General features: G+C 27.0%; 1 protein-coding gene across 1 annotated transcript in view; it reads left to right on the forward strand.

The window, feature by feature from the left end:
• The window catches only part of Glyp (glycogen phosphorylase), a 40,279-nt gene that overhangs the window by 14,156 nt on the left and 2,598 nt on the right, over positions 1–23,525 (forward strand). The window contains exons 2-18 of the mRNA XM_016062212.4: positions 8,948–9,049; positions 9,861–10,043; positions 11,287–11,418; positions 11,527–11,638; positions 11,769–11,851; positions 14,500–14,643; positions 15,030–15,122; positions 15,357–15,503; positions 16,776–16,939; positions 17,407–17,521; positions 18,044–18,145; positions 18,261–18,467; positions 19,044–19,265; positions 20,330–20,457; positions 22,035–22,169; positions 22,330–22,396; positions 22,764–22,920. Coding sequence (XP_015917698.2) covers positions 8,948–9,049; positions 9,861–10,043; positions 11,287–11,418; positions 11,527–11,638; positions 11,769–11,851; positions 14,500–14,643; positions 15,030–15,122; positions 15,357–15,503; positions 16,776–16,939; positions 17,407–17,521; positions 18,044–18,145; positions 18,261–18,467; positions 19,044–19,265; positions 20,330–20,457; positions 22,035–22,169; positions 22,330–22,396; positions 22,764–22,919 — 2,292 coding nt within the window. The 3' untranslated portion in view covers position 22,920. The remainder of the gene's footprint in view (positions 1–8,947; positions 9,050–9,860; positions 10,044–11,286; positions 11,419–11,526; positions 11,639–11,768; positions 11,852–14,499; positions 14,644–15,029; positions 15,123–15,356; positions 15,504–16,775; positions 16,940–17,406; positions 17,522–18,043; positions 18,146–18,260; positions 18,468–19,043; positions 19,266–20,329; positions 20,458–22,034; positions 22,170–22,329; positions 22,397–22,763; positions 22,921–23,525) is intronic.

The following is a 23,525-nucleotide window of genomic DNA, read 5'->3' on the forward strand; positions in this document are numbered from 1 at the left end:
TTTCTGCAATTAAAGAATGAATTATAACCATCTATTGAGTAAAAATTAGTTTCATTTTGGTAAATCCAAATTTCCGACATAATTATGACACTTATATTTTCAATCATGCTAGAAATATGTGAAATAAAATTATCAAAGTTGGCTCTTAAACTTCTAATATTTATATGTAAAATATTAATGTTTAACTTACAGGTTGAGGTAATAAAAAACTTTAAATCGTCCAAATTTTCAATTTTTAGGCAGTCCGGCACAGATAAAAATGTTTCTTCAGTTGGATGGAGTATTAAGGTCTTGAGATGATTTCACACGTATTATTTTGGACGATTCATCTTTTCTCAGGAATATTTTACCATCACGAACCCAACAAAACTTGAATCCCTTTTCAGATTTAGCCTTACGTGAAAGATAAAATAGATGCTTCAGTTCGGGAGTCAAATGTTCATTGAAGTAAACAGGCATTTCAGTGAATCTGGAGTTGACTTCGCAGGTTGAAAGTTTACGATTTCTCAGTTTCTTTAAGAGCTCATCACGTACAGATTTGGATTTAACTTGAACGATGATGGGTTTAGGTTTATCTTTATTAAAGCTGGGGACTCTGTGAGCGGTGATCAGATTTTCGGATATATTAGTATTCGCAACATTATCAATCTGGGATATTACTTGTTGTATGTCTTCATTTTCACATTCGGGTAAGTTACTTATTTCAAAGTTGGATCTTCGGGAATATTGCTTGAGTTCAATAACTGCTTCTTTTAGTTCATTCAGTTCCTTCTTTATTTCTGCGCTTTCTCTAGTTAGCTGATCATTTTTTGCTTGTAAAGTTTTGTTTACGTTCTGTAGCTCTGTGATAGAATTTTTCAACTCTTGAATTACTTCACTGTTGAATTCAATTGAACGGGTTAAGTCATTGAATTTGTTAGTTATTAACTCTTTTAGGTCTTTATTTTGCTGTAAGATATCCTCGAGAATGTCTGGGCTAGTTGCACTTTTTATTTTCGTTGGATTTTCCTGTGATTTTGAACATTGTGCGCAGGTCCACTTTTGTTTTTTATCAACAGTAAGTCTTCTAAAAGCTCTTTCAGCGAAACCACCACAATGAAAATGAAAAACAGAATTGCATTCACCTTTGCATGTCTTCCAGAATTGGTTCGGCACATGCTTTACACAAAATTTTTGACGAAGACATTGTTTGAAGCAATATTAATGTATAGAAAGCTTGCTTACTAAAACATTAAATTGATATTTTCAAATTTTTATAATTATAAGTGAAATTAGACTTAAAACAATGGGTAAAATCAAAATATTCAAGGAGCGAGAAAAAGCGTATGCAACAGAGGCTACCAGCTGTTGCCAAAAAAAAAAAAAAATTATGCGCAAAACGAATTTTATTATTATGATTCTCGTTCTTTAGATAAAATATTAAATTGAGTTAAGAAAATCATTCTCGCTCATTTTATGAATCAGAAAATTTTGAGCCGCGATGGCTCTGGAGATAGAGCGTTCGCCTTCCAATGAGGTGAACCGGGTACGAATCCCACCGATGGCTGGTCGATACGAATCCGTATCCGGCTTGCACCGACCACAGTGCTGACGTGAAATATCCTCAGTGGTAGACGGATCATGGATTAGAGCCCTTTTGCTGTCAGGCTAACCGTGGGAGGTTCTCGTGGTCTTCCTCTCCATGTAATGCAAAAGCTGGTTAATTCCATCAAAAAGTCCTCCACGACGGCACATTTCTCCCAATACTTGATCCAGGAGTTTCCTTGTCTTCTGGATTGGGTTCAAAATTACAAGGCTACGGAGTTGAACATTAGTAGTCGTAAACCCAAAAATTGGGTCGGCTGTTCAACGACGGTTATAAAATCAAAAAATTTTAGACAAACGACATTCGCCGTTTTGTTCCATACCATGATTCTAATATAAATGTCTGCATTTATTAGTTTGATTAATCTTCTTTACTATTGTCTGGATTAAACAGATAATAATTTTCATAATAAATTTGTCATAAAAGCACATTTGTGAATGAGAAAAATTTTCTTTTGAAAGATTTATATAAACTAATATGCATTAATACTTATAAAATATTTCTCCCTGTTTTTCATGATAATAAATCATGTACCTTATCACATAAGTCACTTCTCGTATTTTGATAATACTTGATTTCAAAAATAATTTTTGCATATAACTGTGGAATCTTATTTCAATAAATATTTAACGTGTGTGCAAAAAATATTATTTCTATCATAATATAGCAGAATATTTATTTACTGTACAATTAATTACAACTTTAATTGGTTTGTGGCTTAAATATTACAGAATTAAATGTGTGTTTATAAAAATGAAAATGGAAAATAATGGATTTAGTTCTCTTTTGCTTTGAATCATCTGGACGAGAGCAATATAAAATTGAAGACATTATTATAAAATTTCATAGAAAATTTTTAGTGTATTTTCAGAAACATCTGTTTGTTAAGTAAACAATCAATTCCTATCAAGTCTTATCTAGAAATAAATTGAGCTCTTGAAAGTAAGCAATAGAAGGTTAATGCCAAGATAATATGCAAACAGTATTTTAAAGTAAGAATTTTACTTAATTGTGTAGTTTTATTAAATTGTTAATATGCTCTATTTTCGGTTTATTGTTGCTGTTAGATATAAATTATGTAAAAATGGTTTGCTCCAATTAACCACGTAACATCGAGTTTGGCTTCTCCACTTAAATAAATTTTCTTATTTTTTAAAGAACAATTTTATTTATTTTTTTATTGAATTAGCATCGCAACGCTATTTTTCTCTTAAATGCTTCTTTCATTTTCATATTTGTTTATTTATACAGACAGAAGGTTTTTATACACACACACACACACACACATATATATATATATATATATATATATATATATATATATATATATATATATATATATATATATATATATATATATATATATATATATATATATATATATATATATATATATATATATATATATATATATATATATATATATATATATATATATATATATATATATATATGAATTTCCAAGTAATTTTTTTTTTCTTTTTAAAGGAGAAAAAGTATATCATTTTACTTAAATGAAGCAGAAAAAGTAATAAAAAAATCAGTTAGGCTAGTGCTAAGCGCAATTCAAACCAATGTTGATTTAATCAACTAGAGTGTTTAGTTTATTCATCATTAAACTTTTTTTTAAACTGCTATTTTTTTTGATAGATCTTTCAAGTTAATCAAGTTAATGGTGCAAAATAAACTAATAAACCAAAATAACTTTAATTCCTCGAACTGTTATATTTAATGTAAACCGCATACATATTTATTCTTGGTACAACTTATTTTATGTTTAGATTTGTTTAAATCATTTGACTTTTATTTTATTTCATGCTTTTGAGCTATTATTGAGCTGATAAAAATTTAGTCGTAGACTATCCAATGAAATCGATCAATTACTGTGCAGTACCTTAAAATAAAAACGATATGACAGTGAAAAAGTTCTTTCCGCCTAGTGTCGCAATGTTAAAAGGCTACTATAATTAACAAGTACTGACATAACATTTCAAAAGCTTCAAATTTAAAAAAAAAATTATTTATTTTTTCCTTTTCCTAAAAAAATGCTATGCAGAAATTTGCATTTCTAATATTTTAACTGACTGAATAATTTAAACTAAATGGGTTTGAATTGTTTTGCCTTGAAGTTATTTTTATATAGTTTAGATGGGTTAAAAAAAAATTAAAAAAGGCATTTCACTCCTAGGAACATGTTTAATTTAGACTTCGTTTTTTTTGGGGGGGGGGGGAATTTGTTTCTTTTATAGCCATATCAAAATGTTGATATTGGTGTATAAAAGGCAGAAAAATGAGTATTCATTTTTGCATAAAAAAAAGCGTGTGTTTAATTTTTTTTTTTTTTTTACCTTTTTCATTTGTGGATTAAATTGTGTTCTATACTTGATAAGTAATTTCTTTGTCAAACAACCATTCTAAATACATACTTAAAAACCTCACTGAGTTTAGAGGAAAATTCATATTATGAAACGAATCGTGTGACGTATTATTTTGAAAACATTACCTTGTGTAAAATTGAATATAGTGTAATATCACATGTTATTATCGTTGTATGAAATAATTGAATTTAATTATATTACTGCACAGCAATATTCGGTGCTGTAATAATATAACCGATCCCGGCTCACGGCATAATACAGCACCGCTTTTATACGTCATTACTTATTTTAAGTACTCTGATCAAATGGTGTTATAAACCAAGTCTAGAGCAAAAAAAAAAAAAAATGTAAAAAGAAGAGATAGATCACATGTGCACTGGCGGAGTCGTGGAACCCGCCTTTACATCAAGAATGGAGGAAATCCTCTAAGGAGTTAAAAACATCTGAATTTCAAAAATTTTTGAAAACGTTATGGTTAAGATCTACTGTAAATATGGAACATTACTTAAATTTTGACAAATTTTTAAGAAGCGTGTTCTTTATAAGAAAAAAGATGATTTGTTTGTTTTTTACTTTACTGAGAATTTATAATTTCCTCCATAAGGCTTCATTTCATGCGCTTTATTCCAATCTTTTAAATTAACTACAACACGGGAAAGGGAAAATAAAATATTCTTATTGTATTGCATTTAGTTTTATGCAACAATCTATGCAAATTATTAATAATTATATTTTATTAGCTCAATAATTATATTTTAAAAATATTTTCCAAGAACAATTTTAAACTTTTTAAATAAATAATAATTTAGCTTGAAATAATAAAAGTTATTCACATAAAAGGGAAAAAAATGTAAGTATAAATGTTTTTATGTATTTAAAGAGTATGTTCAAATACATTTTTGTAGATTAAAATATACTCCATAATCCTGAATGAATTCATTTTTTGATGGTTGACCCTTTGTTACACGATCTATTTTGAGACTTACTGATTCCAATTAAATGCATTGTAAAGTTTATTTGATTTGTGTTTTCTTACTATAACTGCAGAAATATTTAATAAAATTAAACAAACATTTTAGAATAATTTTTAATTAATGATCAAAATTTCATTTTAAAATTTGAAAAACAATTTTGTAATAATTTTGTTTTGAAATCTTGAAAATCTTGATAATTTATAAAGTTTCTAGCAATTTTCGAAATAGTTTTTGTTAATTTGGAAAGAAAGCTTCGAATAGTAAGGAGTTTTCCCCAAATTTAATTTTGTACTATGAAACAAGATTTATTAAAAATGACATCAGCTTTTTGTAGCATTTTGTCCTTATTAAATTATGTTTAATTTCACATGTTTTATTTCTTATTAACATCACATCTTGTAGTCCGAACCATCACTTTAGCGTATTATCATTTGTTATAAAATTTTGTTTTATGATATAAGATGAAATTTGTAGAAAACCCTTTATCATTTTGAGCTTTCAATAAAATAAAAAATCTAGCTCGAAACTTCTTATATTTTCAAGGTATTCAAATCGGTCTTTTTTTATAAGTTACCAAATACGATTCTAAGCATAACTAGGGTGGAAAAGAAATGTTTTAAATGATTTCCGCGCATGCGCTGTATTTAAATATTAATTTAAATACTCATCTCTTGCGCAATTTTTGACTAATTTTTTTTTTCAAATTTTAAAATTATATCTTTATTATTAATTAAAAAGTGAGCTAAAAATTTTTTTTAATTTCATTAAATATTTCAGGAGTTAAAATAAGAAAACGTTAGTCAAAAAAATTAGTTTTTTATAAAAAAAAAAATATCCAAATCTCCGTGAATATTTAGTTTACAAAATTTTGTGTTATTTCATATGATAATCTACTCAACGTAATTGACATGACAAGCTTATCGCTGTATTTTTTGATGTAAGATGTTCAAAAACATTCTTTTTCGTTAGTAATTTATTCTCTCAAAACTCTAAAAGCTTTAAACTTTATTGATATGTATGAGAAATCGCATGAGATAAAAAATTTTAAAATAATTCTGTAATTATTTCTTGAGAAATAGGAAAAAATAAGTTAATGTAGAAATGTTTCCATTATTTTTTCCAACCCCTGTAGTATCCTCGATAGTTAACTATAGTTTAATCTCGATACTTGTTATGTTATTTATAATTAGTTGGAATAAAATAAAATTTTAATACAAATAAATACATTAAATAATCGTGACAATTTTTCATAGCTCGAAAAATTATGACTTATGATGCAGAAACTGCTACAGTGTTGCTCATTGTTATAGTCATTATATTATATTTACAAGGTAAATTTGAAAACTTCAACTAAGAAAGTACTAAATTTTTAAAAAGAAAAAAAAACTCTAAGAATATTTTTTATTCTAATATTTGAAGTAACTAGTGTAAAGTGCAATGGTTGTTTAACTTTTGTTTTAAATGGGAGTGTGACCTATAAATTATATTATTCCTGAATTCTAGGAATTGCAATAACAACGTTTATGAAAGCGTTTATTTGTGACAACGTTTTCTTGTCGCTATTTTTCTATTTAATATCTTTAACTTAAAATGAAAATATTAGCTGATCCAGGAGATCTCTCTCTTACATATATATATATATATATATATATATATATATATATATATATATATATATATATAGAGAGAGAGAGAGAGAGAGAGAGAGTGATGGGGGGCCATTATGTGGAACACATTTCTCAATAACAGGACATCTACTTATTATGAAGAAAAGAAATGTATCAGTGATGCCTACTATAAAAAAAAATCCTAAGAAGAATAGGCGGGGGCGGATCCACAAATTTTTCCTGGGGGTCGTAGACTCAGTTAATTTTTTTATTAATTATTATTATTAAGAATTAATTTTTTTATAAAAAATTTTTTTTTAATTTTTTTTTTTTGAAAAAAAGAAAAAAAACTGGGATTTTTAATGCTAGTCTTCTCATTTATTTTTTTCATAATGAACAATAGAACAATACATAAATAATTCAAGTATTCAAAATCTTTAAATAATAAATGTAATGCGTTTCTTAGAAACTTTGGCAAATCTGTCAATGATTTTTTCGACATCCAAATCAATTTCTCGATGAATGTTTATTAATGCCAGATTTTAGTTACGAGTTTCGCAAGTTTCCAATCTTCACCTTTATACAATCTTATGGTTAAACCTGTTGAAGCGCGCTTGGAGCGCTCGGCGTGCTTCAACATTATTAATGTTTACAATGAAACTATGACGAATTTCTTTAATTTTTTGGATAATGATTCTTGAAACAGTGAAGAACATAATTAGATGAAAAAAAATTGATTTTTCGACCTACCTAGGTGTATATGCCCCCTTAAATAATTCTTAAAATATTTTATTTCTTTTGTAAACTATTAAAAAAATTATTATTTTTATTTTATTTTTCAATTTGGGGGGGGGTCATGACCCCCCCCGCTGGATCCGCCACTGAGAATAGGGTTTTTTTTAATATTTTTCACTAAATATAATCTAAAATACGCCTTTTACATAGGTCAAAATATTGTCATACCTTAAGAATAATAAATTGTGAGAGTAATGGTCTTCAGACTTTTTCACTAAATAAATTTGCTGTCCTTACCTAGGAGGGATGTGATGCCCCTCCCCCAAAACTCATATCTTGTTGCAACTGCCCTGTTTGTAACAAATATAAGGGGGGGGGAAGTCTATAAATATAGTTTTTTTTATTAAAAAAAACTAATATATGCTTGTATAATTTAAAAACTGCTTTATTGGTTTTACAGCAAGATTAGCTCGTTTTGTTTGGTACCACATGCATATGCTGTTTATGGCTCATATTTTTATGGTAATCAAATTTAATTGTTAGCATGGTTTTTCAAAACTCTCTCACCAAGGAAAATAAGAAAAACACAGTTTTATTTCTTACATTTAAACCAAAGCAGTAGTTTTAAACTATAAATGCTATTGTACCATGAGGAATTATTTTGGCTTTAGAATGGACAAATAACGAATATTTTTAAAGTTATTAAACTTTTTAAAAATTGCCGATTTGGTGACATTTTTCTACCTTTATGAAAATTATCATAATCAATTCCTTATTCCCAATTCCCATTTTTTGCAAATTTTTATGAGCCTAAATAATGCAACACTTAAGTAAGTTTTTTAAATATTAAAAAATTGGTTCACAAACACTTTTCATTTTCTCAAAACTGTGACTTTTCTTCATATAGACGTTTTGCAACATTTTCAGGGAGTGCTGGCTAAAGATAGGCTAAACTTGACCTAACAGTCATAACTGTTGCATACTCACATCAGTCATGAAAATAACATATTATTCTCAAAAGAGCATCATTTCATACAACTACAGAGTATTTGAAAAATAGCCCTAAATTTTTATGATTTATACTTCACTTTAATTATATTTGCTGTAAGTCAGTTTTTTTTTTTTTTTTTTTAAATTTTGCACTCGTTTTAGATTACATTTTTTTTTTTTTTTTTTAGGATTTATTTTTATATGAATCTTGCTTTTCAGTTTTTATAAAGTTACATTTTTTTACAGTTTTTAGATTGTCACCTAAAAAAAAATTAATTCATTTTCCAATTAATTAGCTTTATAAAGCAAGTATTTTAGTTTTTACTTCTTTTGTAACATTTGAGATACTAACAACCACTGTAAATTTTTTTTCTACAATATATAATTTGATTTTTTCTCCTGCCTCGCTACCGTGTGTTGAAAGCAATCAGTTCGGCCTATCAGCAAGAATAGAAACAACATGAATGCTAGTTATCCAAATTACTTTCAGTGTTCATAACTAGCTTAAATTTAAACCTCAAGATTTCAACCTGCATTTAAACTGCAGTTTTCAGTCAAATAAATTTTAATTCCATTACTAAAATCGTTTCATTTTATAAAATTCATTATAAAGTGCTTAATATGACTTTAATATAAAATTTGGAATTTTCTTAATGCTAATTTCTTTTTACATTTCAGAGGGTGTACTATTTGTCCTTGGAATATTATATGGGACGAACTCTCTCGAATACCATGATAAACTTGAATATCCAAAGTGCATGTGATGAAGCTTTATATCAGGTAAGATCTAACATTTAAATATGTAATAGGAATACTTAGGGAATAATGTTGTAATTATAGATACCGTTTTTTAAAGCTTGTAGTTAGGTGTTATTAAGAAGTAATTAAAGAGCAATTAAAGAAGTGGGATTAAGAATTGTGGTCTAGAGAATGTTAATGTTATTTTCAACCTAAACTGCTCTAAATCTGTAATTGTATATTTTTATTTAAAACTTTTAATGGTTTATTTATTTACTACAATATTGTATTCCAGTTAGATTCTTAAAGCTGTTTTAACTTCAAAAATTTATTTTCTACTCAAACACTTAAAAGATAAACTTTAGAGAAAATTAGTTTAACAGATTTTATGCAATATTAACTTCTTGAAAATGCAATGAAGAAAATGTTAATTGTTAGAAAAATTGAGAGCAGGTGGAGCCCTTTTTAATCAATACTGTCATAAAATGAAACTACAGATGTGGGATGAGTTAATTTTGTTTGAATGACAAGTAGAATTAAACCAATTTTCATTATTCTTTTTAACTAAGATTCAAAACTTGAACAGAACTAACATTTTGAAAAATACAAGAAGTTTGTGAAGACACTTTTTCTAACTAGTACTGAACATAACGATTCTTGAAAGCACATTAGTATAATCTTTCCTCAACTGTTTTTGACAGTGAAGATTTTTCTAACATTTCTGATTTTAAAAGAGTAAAACTGCTGAACAGTTTTAATTAATTCCAAACAAAAAACAAACTGACATATCTTGCTTAGTATTTTAACTTCTCATTTCGCAGAATTGATTGTTGCATTTATATGTAATTATTAGCTTGGTCTTGACATTGAAGATCTTGAGGATATGGAAGAAGATGCTGGTCTTGGAAACGGTGGACTTGGGCGATTAGCTGCTTGCTTTCTAGACTCAATGGCAACTTTAGGATTGGCTGCGTATGGTTATGGAATAAGATATGAATATGGCATATTTTCTCAACGAATAAAGAATGGTGATCAGGTAATAATATTTGCATGTCATGGTACATAATATAGTTGCAAGTTAAACAAAGCAGTGGAATTTTATTTTTCAAATATGATTCTATCAAAACCTATTTCAAATTACAGAAAAACATTGTTCTAGCCACCCAATACACTATAAAATAAGATAATTTCATGAAATGAGACAAATTCGAGGCCAATTTTCTAACTTGTTCAGAAAACACTTCATTGATAAGTGCCATCAGAATGATGCGACACACAATTTTTGAAAAATTTTACATGTGTAATGTCATTCTGATTCTATTATCTTTGAAATATTTTATTATGTGTTCCAAAAAAAATTGGGCTGTTTATATTATTGTAGGCAATTTCAGTTAAGTTAAGTAGAAAAAGATTTTTAAAGTTGATTGAGGGAAAGATTTTGGCAAATTGAAAAGAATTCTATTAGTCACTAAGATTACTATTTGATTCGTTGTTGCCCCTGTTGTATGATTGAGAGGCATTGCAAATTTTACGTAGAGTATTTTTTTTTTGTTAATTTATTATTGGGCAATTCCATTGTTTTACAAAGTGCTCTCCTCAGACTGGACAAGATGTTTGAACTTCCAGCTTTTCATCGTTTCAGTTGGTCGATAAAATGAGTGCCAAGCATGCTTGGATACTAAGCATTTGGGGTTCAGCATTCGGCTGACCACCCAACTGGAATATATGCTCCAGCACCCTAGAGCCCAAGGTCAAGAAAAGTGGGATAGACACAGTGGGCCTTGTTCCTCTATCAGCTGTTGAGCCACGGAGTTCAGTTTAATTCCATCATTTGAAAATTTTATATTTTCAGATTTTAAATGCATATAGTTAAGCTAAAAAAAATCAAGTCGTTTTAAGAATTTCTTTTAAATAACTCTTGGTCTCATTAAACTTGCTTCAATTCATATTTCACGCTTAAAAAAAATTTTAAAAATTAAGGACTGCCTGTGACAGACTCATATTGTGTTTTGTCTGTAATTCCCAATTTTTAATAAAGACCTTAAATAAAGTGAGAGATTAATTAAAGACCTTAAAATGTGTTTACTTTTGCTTGCAAGACAATAAATTTATGGTTCACTTTATAAACGTTTTAAGCATTTTAACCTATTATTCTGAGCTTCGAGTGTGATCTTAAAGCATTTGTAAAATTTAATTATTTTTAGTAGTGTAACATTTTTTTAGAGTATTCAAATAATTTGAAGCTCTACAATTTTATTTATTTATTATGATTTTGATAGATTGAAGAACCAGATGATTGGCTTAGATTTGGAAATCCATGGGAGAAAGCTCGCCCAGAATATACTTTACCTGTTAATTTCTACGGACGTGTGGACCAAACAGATAAAGGATGTAAATGGGTTGATACTCAGGTAATAAAAAAAATTTATTTGCTCAGTATTTGATTCTTTGAGGGTTTTTTTGTATCACTCATTATAAATTTAATATTTTGAAGAAAAAAAATGTAATTTCTTTTTTAGACTGTATTTGCAATTCCATATGACAATCCAATTCCTGGTTTTAGAAATAATGTTGTTAATACAATGCGTCTGTGGTCTTCAAAATCCCCAAATAGCTTTAATTTGAGATTCTGTAAGTGTGTTTTGCAACTCTAATTTTGCACATTTATACTAATCTGTATGTTGTTAGCTCCTTCAACAGTATGCTATAATTCACATTTTAGTCAGTTAATGTTAAAATATTTACTTTTATGGCATTTCAGTCAATGATGGTGACTACATTCAAGCTGTTTTAGATCGGAATTATGCTGAAAACATCTCTAGAGTATTATATCCAAATGATAATGTAAGTTACTTATCATTAATTTATCTAATATTTTATGGCTAGCTTAAACCTATCCCCCAATCATTAAAAAAAATCATAACCCTGATTTTGTATAAATCTTTCATGTTACTTAAGTTGAAGTTTAACTCTATAGTGCCCATTGCTTCTTTTAAATGAGTGTTATAAAAGATGCACATAGACTTAAAGTAATAATTTTTTGATGTAAGTATTTCCAAATTACTCTAAAGTATTAATTTTTTAATTTAAAATTTATAAACAAAAACTAACATTAAAACGTATTTGGTTCACAGTTTAAACCTTTTTTTTATTTGCAAGTCAAACTCAGAAATAATGTTTTTTTAGGCCAAAAAGAAAAGTGTTATTAACTAGAAAACTTGAATTCCACAAATATTTTTAAAAAATCCAGTTAATAATGCATAATTGTAATAAATATAATATAAATATATTGATTGATATTTTGATAGTAATGCACACATATTTACAAGTGCATAATCGTAACAATTTACCTTTCAAATTTAAATTCTAACTGTTAGTTATCTCTAAATATAGTCCAACAGCTAATTAAGTCATTCATATTTATTTGATTTTTTCTATAAATTTCGAGTAAATATTTCTAAATTATGGTTAAAATGATATTATTTAATTAATTAGAATAATGCTATTAGAGTTTTTGTTAATGTAATATTTAGTATTTATTGAAAGACATGATCATGATTTTAGATCATCATGAAAATCATTGGCTATTAAAAGTCAATTCCTCACTAGCGTTTCTTACATGCTGCCCTTTTATATAATATTTTTCCTTAAATCAAATTAAAGTATTTAGCATTATCCACTTAGTGCATTTTTTCATAATATTTTAAGGTCTTTAAGAATGAAAAAAACTCTAGCCTTACTGGTGGAGTTCAAATAACTGCCATGAGTGATGCAAATTTATTCAAATAATTTCTAAAGCCTTCCATTTAAGGCTTTTGTGTATGATTTTTAAAATTAATTTCATGGATTGAAGCAGAGATAGGATTCAAATCATTCAAGAACCAATGGACTTATAAAACTCCTGCTTGTTTTAAGTGAAAGAAGGAACTAATATTGAAATTTAAAAATATTTGCTTAAAAGAAATCAAACTATAACTTTAACATTTATATACATTTTAAAGTTAAAATTTCAGAATTACATATTTTTTAATGTTTTTTTCAGAACCAATACACATTTGCCAGTTCTTATTGGTTGAATTCCATCACTGGTTTTAATAATAATAGTATTGAAATTCTGTTCAAATAATTTTTGAAGCTTCCCTTTTAAATTTAAACTATAAATTTTCATAAAGAAAAAAAAATTCTTTTCACTGACTTTTTAATTACTTGTGGAATGTAAAGTGTATGGAACTATGTTTATATATGTAGTTTCTGTATGTGTCCTAAAGATGTTGGTTTCAAGAATTTAAGTTCTGAAATTACTATTTAAAGTGAGTTTTGCAATTCTTTAGTTTAAACACACGCTTTCATAAAAAATTTGTTTTTTAAAACCAATTTTAGAAATTGCTTCAGCTAAAATATGGATTACTTAGCACCATTTTAACGATAAACACATGCAAAAGCTATATTACTCCTAAAATTATTATTTTACAAATTTATGAAATTCATTTTTGAAAAAGTTACCACTGTGATACAAATTGTATGGCAGCATTTTATTTATGAGATCTCATAGCAAAAGTAAATGTGCTAAAATGACAGATTTTGAGATATTAAAATGTCTCATACAACATCAAATATTAATTTAATTTTTTTACTGCTATTTTCGAAGAGAGTTACAACTTAGATGCAGAGTTCATAATACCATTTTAAAAACAAGAACTAATAAAAATATTAGTATCTTGGAAATATAGGTTTTGTGATACAAATTTGTAACATGAAATGTTATATCTGAAACATGAAAGGTGTATTTTGAAATAAATATTAAAGTTTAAAACACATTTCGATAAAAAAAACTCTGATTTTATTGCTAACTTTAGAAAAGATTACATCTTAAATTCAATGTTTATAGCACTATTTTGAAGATAGAAATGCATAAAAAAAATTTCAGGTGAACTTGTTAAAATAATTTCTAATGTGTATAATAAATTGGCTTAAAATTCAAACACATTATCATGACTTCATATTCACTCTATAATTAGCTAAAGTTTTCTAAAAGGAGATAGTACTCAAATGCCAGGTATGTGGCATAATTTTAAAGTTAGACTCTCATTAAAGTTATTTATGTACAGAAAAAAGTAGGCTTCACACAGTGATAGGATTCTAGTCATTCAAGATGGGGTCTTTACAGGATGCTTACAAAAATTTCTGGCATTAGGAGAAACACATTAATATTGAAATGTAAAAAATATATTTATCTCTGAACAATAAAATTTCATTTAAAATTTCCAAGATTTAAATATAATTTAAACTTCTTGGGTTATATACTTTTTTGATACATATTTAAATTCATTTCTCTTCACTGATATCACTGATTGTCCACCACTTCCAATTAGCTGGAAAGTTTCTTTATATTTTAATTCATTTCAAAACTGCCAATTATTTTATTACATTTTTAATTGCCACATTATTTTGTCACATTTTTTAATTATTCATAATCCTAATATCTGTATTAGTTCTTTGAAGGTAAGGAGTTGAGATTGAAACAAGAGTATTTTATGGTAGCTGCTACATTACAAGATATCATTAGACGTTTCAAATCTTCCAAATTTGGTTGTCGAGATCCAGTCAGAACCTGTTTTGATACATTCCCTGATAAAGTAAGTTTAATTTTCAAAAATTTATATATTTATTTTTGTTAATACAATTTTGATTGTCTAGCCTACCCAATGAAAAGTTCAAAATAGTCCTATTCAATTGCTTCTCAACATTCTACATATTTTGTTTCTTAATTATGTGTAATAATAATGTGCAAATTTTATAATAAAACTTGATACATTATACCTTAAATTTCGATTGCCATTGAGATTGTTGTATTTTATAAATAAAAATTTTACTTATTACTAATTGTTTTTTGTTTGGATTGGTAATTATAGTATATTCAATGTGTGAGACTTATAACTGTAAATATAATTTAAAAGCCACGCTTTTTTTAAATAAAACTATGGAAACTACTTTTTTTAATATTCCATGAATATTTTTTTAGGTAGCAATTCAGCTGAATGACACTCATCCTGCCTTAGCTATTCCTGAGCTTATGCGCATTTTAATTGATATTGAAGGACTTACTTGGGAAAAGGTAATTATTTCTTTATTAATTGTATTTTTTCATTGATCATAATTTTTTAGTTACATTTTTATTAATTTTATTCAGCATTTTCTGGTAATTGTATTACTAAAAAAAATAGGAAGAATATATTGATTTAAAAGAAAATAAATTCTTATCTTATTGTATTCTTTTCCATTTTTCAGTATGTAAATTATTTCTTTTGTCTAAATTATTTCTTATGTCTTTTTGATATGGAATTCTTAGGCTTGGGTCATTACTGTTCGCACATGTGCCTACACCAACCACACTGTTTTACCTGAAGCTCTTGAAAGATGGCCTGTCACCATGCTTGAGCACATACTTCCTCGTCATCTACAAATAATGTATGAAATCAATGCCAGATTCCTTGAGGTTTGCTTTTTATTAAATCTGAATGTTCAGAATATTTTGACTCCTTCCTTAGTGTTTAAAGAAATTTAGTAAAAGAAACTTAAGTCTTTTGTTTTTTTTTTATATAGGGTTTTTCCGAAACCTTGCTTGTAAGATTTAATTTTTAGTATTTAAAAAATCAAAATATGAGTCTCAAAATAATATTTTAAGGGAGTTTGTATTGGTTAAAACTGGCATATCAGAATGAATAAGAACTTTTTTTCAGAAAATTCCTAAAATTGATGGCTGAGTAGCTAGGATTTTCTTTTTTTAAAATACTAATCACCATTTGTATAATAAAATTGAGTCAGTGGGTAAAAGCAATAACAGAGAAAATAAGCTGTTCTTTTTTCTAAGTCAAAAATATCTGATGTTGCAAAATAAAATTTTTATAAATGCAATGTCAAAAAATTTTTATGCAGTAAATTTTAATCATTGAACATTATAAGTAATATTTTAAAGAAAATGGAAATAAGAGCTTGTTATGTCCTATTTTAAGTAATCAACTGAGTAAAGGATTATGTTTAAATGAAATAATTTAAAAGGAGTGACTGAGTGTGTTAAAAGCATTTATGTAATTTTATAATTTAAAGCTGATACTCTCAAATTTACTAGACTTTTATTCAAGAGGAGCATCTCAACTCAGAATAACAAATAAATATATGAAAGACCAGATTTTTAAGTGAATTTTTGTATTTTTTGATGAAGAAAAAATATGAATGTTTTTATGATATATGTTACACAAAATAACTAATTTGTGCTTGAAATAATGTATGATTCATTAAATATTTAATTGGCTGAGTATTAAATTTAATTGTTTTACTGTCTAAAAATTACCCTTTAATTGAAGAAATATGTTGTTATTTACAGGACAAATATTGATCCCTACTTGTTCTAATAATAACAACTGTTGAAAGTAAATTTTTTTTTTATAAATTAATGTTACTTATTAAATTAAGTCAAACTTTGCTTTCAGTGCTTTCTGTAGTCCTGTGTTCGAACATTATAGACAAAAATATAATGTTAAGTTAAAACAAAATTCATTACTTGATAACATTTTGTCCCAAATTAAGTATAGTAGATGTGCATTTTTAGCAAATGGGCATTTGGATATTTTAGAAATAATGGGTTTTGTTCAAATCATTGTTCTGTTTGAAATGTTTATAAATTGTAACATTTTCTCAAATGTCTTTCATTCTGTAAATATAGCATGTTATAAGTATTATTTGTAAATAGTCTGAATTATTATTATAGGAAGTATCTAAAAAATATCCTGGCGATGTGGATAGGTTGAGAAGAATGTCTATGGTGGAAGAATATGGTGAGAAACGTATAAACATGGCTCATTTAGCTATTGTAGGCTCTCATGCAGTAAATGGAGTAGCTGCTATTCACTCTGAAATTCTGAAAAAGGATTTGTAAGTATTTATTATTTTCTTAGAGGTGAAAGCCAATTTAATCTTGACTTCTTCGTAGAAAAATTATAGTATTTTAATTTAATATGAAATAATAACTTATTCAGATTAGTATTAATACTATTTTTTCATGATTAGTTCATGTGTTGCAAAATTCATCAAAAGTTTATATTATGCTTGCAAAGTTGACCATAACTCAAATGCAATTTTATCTATGCATACACTTCTTAAAAACAAACACTACTATCAAACAACTTTTTTTCAGAATTATATTAAAATATTATCATTTTTTCATGAAAAATTTATTTCATTAAGTCTCAGTAATTTCTGTGTGAGCAAAATAATCATGTATAAATTATTCATAAAGAGCTAAAAGTTTAAATTTCTTCCGTTTGAAGTAAACATGTGTTTTATCTTAGAGCTTTTTTTTAAACACCTTTTTAATAAATATTAATTTGTTTTTTCTCTAGATTCAAAGATTTCTATGAAATGAATCCTGATAAGTTCCAAAATAAAACAAATGGTATTACTCCTCGTCGTTGGTTATTGCTATGTAATCCAAGTCTTGCGGATGCCATAGCTGAAGTATAGTACACTTCTTTTTGTTTTTTTAAATTCATATACCCAATTTTAGCTTGTCAATTAATTTTTGCTGACATCTTGAATTCTTTATTTTAATAACAGTGAAGAACTCTTTCTCTTGCTAATTAAAAAGTTACTAAAGTGCTTCACCCAAGCTCTTATCTATATATTTCTTAATATTAGTTTTTTTTTAATTATTTCATAATTTACTTTTTGTAAATTTCAGGAGTCCTCCCTGTTAAGAAACTCTATTTACCTTTCTCTCTTACTTTGAGTTTGCATATCTTAGTAAAATTTCAGTACATAAAAACACATTTTGCTTTAGAAGATTGTAGAATCAGGTAGTGATCAAAAATAAAATTGGTGAACTGTGATTCCACCAAGTTTAAATTGACACGAAAAATAAAAGGAACTAACCTTTGGGTTTGAATTTTCTATTGATAATATTTTTAATAATTTTTCATTATGTTACTCAAATTTATTTAAAATAAATTATGATTCATTTTTTAAAAATATTTCTTTCAGCGTATTGGTGACAAATGGACAACTCATCTTGAAGAACTTAAGCAACTTAAGAAGTTAGCCACTGATTCATCATTTATCCGCACAATTCATAAAATCAAACAAGTAGGTAAACTGTTGCATGTGTCATCTGAATTATTTATTTCTATACATATCTTGAATTTTTTGTGTAATATCATCAAGATTCTTTTTTAAAGTACTTAAGATTTTATAATTTTAGGAAAATAAACTAAAGCTAGCTGCCTACCTCACAAAGGAAACTGGTGTCAATATCAATCCTTCTTCAATGTTCGACATTCAGGTTAAAAGGATTCATGAATATAAAAGGCAATTGCTGAATTGCTTGCATATAATTGTTCTCTACAATCGCATAAAAAAGAATCCTAATGCACCATTTGTTCCTAGAACTATTATGGTCGGCGGTAAGGTAAGTTGTCGCATTTCTACATTCACTTTAAAAATTCACGCTGTGTTTTATTTCATTTTGAAATAATTTAAGATAATCATTTATTTTCTATAATATAAATTGACTTATTATCACCTTTTTATTAAAAATCATATTTAAGTCACTAAAAATGAAATATTTCATCCCATTTCACAGCGTTGCTATCATCTTCTCTTTTTTGTGGAACTTCCATTGCTCTATTTCATATAATTTGTTAGTTTAAGTCCTCATATGCTTCCTCTCTTTAGTAAAAATTAATGAAACAGAGTGAACATGCTTTTATGCCTCCAAACATTCCATATTTTCTATATTTGATTCAAATTTCAAAATTATATGTTTTTATCCATAATAAATAAAACTTTCTTACATTAAAAATTATAAACAAAATCAGTAAGTATGTCAGTGGATTGTCTTTTTTCAATCAGTGCACACTGTAAGTAAATTCGAATTTTCTTATGAAGATGTATGTTTTGTTATAGTGTATTTTCTGTAATTCCATGTTCAAAATATTCTATATATTGTTAATCTATCTTATATAACCATTGTCTTTTTCTGCAGGCTGCCCCAGGATATCACACAGCTAAACAAATAATAAAGCTGATATGTTCTGTTGGAAATGTTGTGAACAATGATCCTGTTGTTGGAGACAAATTGAAGGTTGTTTTTCTTGAAAACTATAGAGTTACGTTAGCAGAAAAAATTATCCCTGCTGCTGATTTGTCTGAACAAATATCAACTGCAGGCACTGAAGCCTCTGGAACTGGGAACATGAAATTTATGGTAATCACTGAATGATAAATGTTTTCTTTAATTTTATACTTTTAATTTACTGCTATTAAGTTTTTATGAGCATTTTTTAGTGAAAATAGAATCCCCTAAAAACATTTAATACCATACCTTATTTAATTTATTTGAATTGCTATATATTTTACTTTTCTCTTGTATATGTTTAGCTTTTACAGCTCATTCCTTCCATAAATAGACTTAATTTGTAACATATAAAAAAAAAAAAATTCATTCTTAATTTTATTTATAACAAAACTTTAATCGTTATTAATAAACCTCATCAAATATACACTTCTTTAAAAACGTATCAGACCAAAAATATTGTGTGTACCATTGCTAACATAGCCCAATGAGTATATTTTTGAAATTAAATAATTTCAAAAATAAATATAAAATAAGCCAATTTTTCATACATATTATTTTGCATAAGACAGTGATATTCGGAAACAAATTGTCTATTTTAAATTTATTATTGATAGCACTGTTATTTTGATAATTGAGTTGACATTACTTGTGCTACAGATATTCCCAGTTCTTTTGTATATAACATGATGTATCCAGTACTCCAGCATAACCGATTCCCATATAAAATGAGTTTTTAAATGTGACAAAAAATTGTGTTCTTTATATATCATAATTATAATTTCTGCATTACATGTAAAACAATTCTAACATAATTCTCAGATTTTGTTTAGAAAAATAAATGTAAGCATTAGCCATTTAATAGGGAATACACAATGAACTGGTGTAATTATATATGTAAATATTTAAAAGAAGATTAATTTTTATTCTACTTCTCCCTATATTGCACATATATTTGTTCACTAGAGCAATTAGATTTTCTTTAGAGCAGAGCATAACCCCTTCGCGTTATTCAGCAACCTACTATACAATCAAAATATTTGTTACAAAATTTATCATTAATTGATACCTTTTTTGCTAGTTTTATATGTATCCCATATGAACTAACATAAATAAAATGAATTAATAGTGCAAGGTTCAGATCTTATATAAAAAAAGTTAGCCAATCATTTTTATCTTTATGTGTATATTTTCAGCTTAATGGAGCCCTCACTATTGGAACATTAGATGGAGCAAATATTGAAATGAAGGAGGAAATGGGAACTGAAAATATTTTCATTTTTGGAATGACTGTAGATGAAGTTGAAGATCTCAAACGAAAAGGGTATGTTAAAATTCACTTTTTCAGAAGTTTTGGACAGTGTTATTTGTATCAATATTCAAGTTTTATGACCAAAATCTAAGAGTTTAATCAAGATTATGGATAAAAATTTTTAACTTTTATACCTACTGCCAATTTTTTGTTATTTGCTATAAAAAGTGATAAGCAAAAGAAGTTGTATGAATATTTTCTGAACATTGAGTGAACTTTTCTGGTCTCATATCAGAGCTAAAAGTTAATGAAAGTGTGTTGTTCCATTCTAGTCCATTTTAAAATTACTGATTCTAATGTACCTTTGCAAAAAGCACTGGATATGTTTTGAAAACGTCTTATTTTGTATTCTTCATGCTCCTGCAGTGCACTTTTTAGCGTGTTTGAGTTTAAATAATTAAATGTAACTGCAAATTGGTGAAACCATTTTGTCGACATGTGCATCATAACTTAAGAAACAAAATAAGCTTTTGAAGAAAATTTATTCTGCATTTTCTGTGTAAAGATATGTTAAGTCTGTATTTTTAAAATGGAATAGATCATCAGATTTCCTTTAAAAGATTTTGACCTAGAGATGCACAAGTAGACTTTCATCTTTTCTAAATCAAACTTGTCTAAAACCAATTCTAAATCCAGCTTTTAACAAATATTAATATTCCTCAGAGTTGGAAAAACGCTAGATTTTAATTTTTAAAGAGCAAAGCAGGCTTCTTGATTTCTGTGTGTGGTTTTTTTTAAATCCAGATTTTTTTTATTTATTTAAACAAAAGCATAAATAATACAGTACAGAACCCGTTATCCGGAAATCAGAAAACCGGAAAACCAAAAAACCGGAACGAAATTCAATGAATTTTCTCGCCATTTTTTAAAAAAAAATTTTTCTTTCCTCTTAATATTTTAGAAATTTTCTTTCTTTTTGGAAAGATTTTTACCTTACCATCATTTTGGAAATAATCATTAGTGTATTACTTCATCGTTTTTTCTTCTTTTTAAGATTATATTAAAAAGTTTTTTTTTTTTAGTTGGGTTTAACAATTAAAAAAACGGCTTTTTGTAGCGATTCAGAAAACCGGAAAAATCAGTTATCCGGAATAGCGATGGTCCCGATCGTTCCGGATAATCGGTTCCCTACTGTATTTTAAGCACCAAATTCAAAGTAACTAAATACCTAGTTAAAAAGTATTTCAACGAAACCTTTTGTAACATAACTATCAATTAATATTTTTAATAAACCATTCCAAAATATCCACTTTTGTTCCATAAATTTGCTAATATGATAACTGACGAGTTTAAATATGCATATACATTACTTTACAACTTAGCTAATTAATTGACTAATTTTTTATGAGGTCAAGGTCAAGCAAGTGTGCTTTGTTGAATTTTTAGTCAATGTTTGACCACATACATTTGATTCTTTGAAAACTAGAAAAAATATGTATTATAATTATTTTTTAACAGAATTATTTTATTTTGTTTTACTGGCTTTAATTTTTGTGTGAAACATTGAAACTCTAGTATTGCAATTTTCTTAAAACTTGCACATCTGCTGTTATTTTTTATTATGTTCTGTATAAAATTTTGATTCATAGGTATAATGCATGGGATTACTACAATTCGAACAGTGAACTAAAACAAGCCATTGATCAAATCAGCGGTGGCTACTTTAGTCCTAACAACCCAGATTGTTTTAAGGATTTGACAAATATCCTACTAAACCATGACAGGTAACATAATAATTTTTAATAATTGAACTGTTTTTTTTTTTAATCTTCACACAGTATAGCAAAATTCTATTTTCAAAAATAGAAATCTTTTTAAATATTCAACCTTTTAGCTTTTAACTTACATTCTTATTTAACACCTCAATCTCTCTCTCTCTTTTAGGTTTTATCTGTTTGCCGATTTTGATGCTTATATAAAGTGTCAAGAAAGAGTCAGCGACATGTTCACTGTAAGTTTTTATGTTCCAATATTAGATATAACTTTTTGCGCTCACATTTGCTTGCTTCGAACAAAGTAGGCATTGTCATTCTAAGCTGTATTTAAAAAAAAAGTAGAAAGTTACCTATGTAGATTTTTTCTAAAAGCTAAAAGAGATAATAATAAAGCTAAGTTTTTTTCTGAAAAACTTTATATGCAGTGGTGTACAGCAACTGTCATTTTTGGAGATTAAACTTAAAGGAAAAAATTGCAATGTTTGTCTATCCGTTAAGGTTTAACTTGTTAGATTTCCAGAATATTTGTAATAAAAAAAGTTTAAGTATTTAGCTTACATTTTAACAATATAGATAATTTCATTGCATATATTTCCCTCTTAGAATACTGAGGAATGGACAAAAATGGCTATTATGAATATTGCCTCATCTGGAAAGTTTTCTAGTGATCGTACCATTGCTGAATATGCTCGACAAATCTGGGGAGTCGAGCCAAGTTGGGAAAAATTACCAGCACCTCATGAAGCTCCTAAAGAATAAGGTTTGTAATTAGAAAAATTTAATAAGGTTGTTTTAAACGTTTGTCACAGAATAAAATGTAATGTAGATATGGAGAACATTAGAAAGCAAATTGTATAGTTTTTTTTTAATATGTATGTTTTTAATGCCAGTACTTAAATGTTAGAAGATACAGGGGATAGAATCGTATTTTGTCCAACCCCTGTCATTGCTATTTTTATGTAACATGTTTTATGTGTCAGCATTTCTGCATTTTCTAAAATTTTAGTAGCGATAAAACTAAATGCAATGTTTATTAATTTCTGGGAAAATTGCATCTGTTGTTAGTTTTTAAAATCAATATTGTACATTTATGTGTAACATTCTAACTAAAACTATGAATTTTAGATTTTTTTTAATTTCAATGTGAAAAGAGTTCTGAGTAAAAAAGTTCAATATTACTAGAGCCAGGTGCTTCTTAGTGCACCAAACAAAAGTTAAAATCAATTATCTTTTATCTAAATAAAGTAGCGGAACTAAGCGGTGCTAGGTAACTATATTTTATGCAAAAACAAAAGTCATAAGAACATAAGAAAGCCAAATTATAGGGATTGTAAAATCCATATTTATTTAAAAAAGATAAATTAT

The sequence above is a fragment of the Parasteatoda tepidariorum genome, chromosome 11, assembly GCF_982258835.1.
Source record: "Parasteatoda tepidariorum strain Cologne lab strain chromosome 11, Ptep-v5.0, whole genome shotgun sequence".
NCBI classification, from domain to species: Eukaryota; Metazoa; Arthropoda; class Arachnida; order Araneae; family Theridiidae; genus Parasteatoda; species Parasteatoda tepidariorum.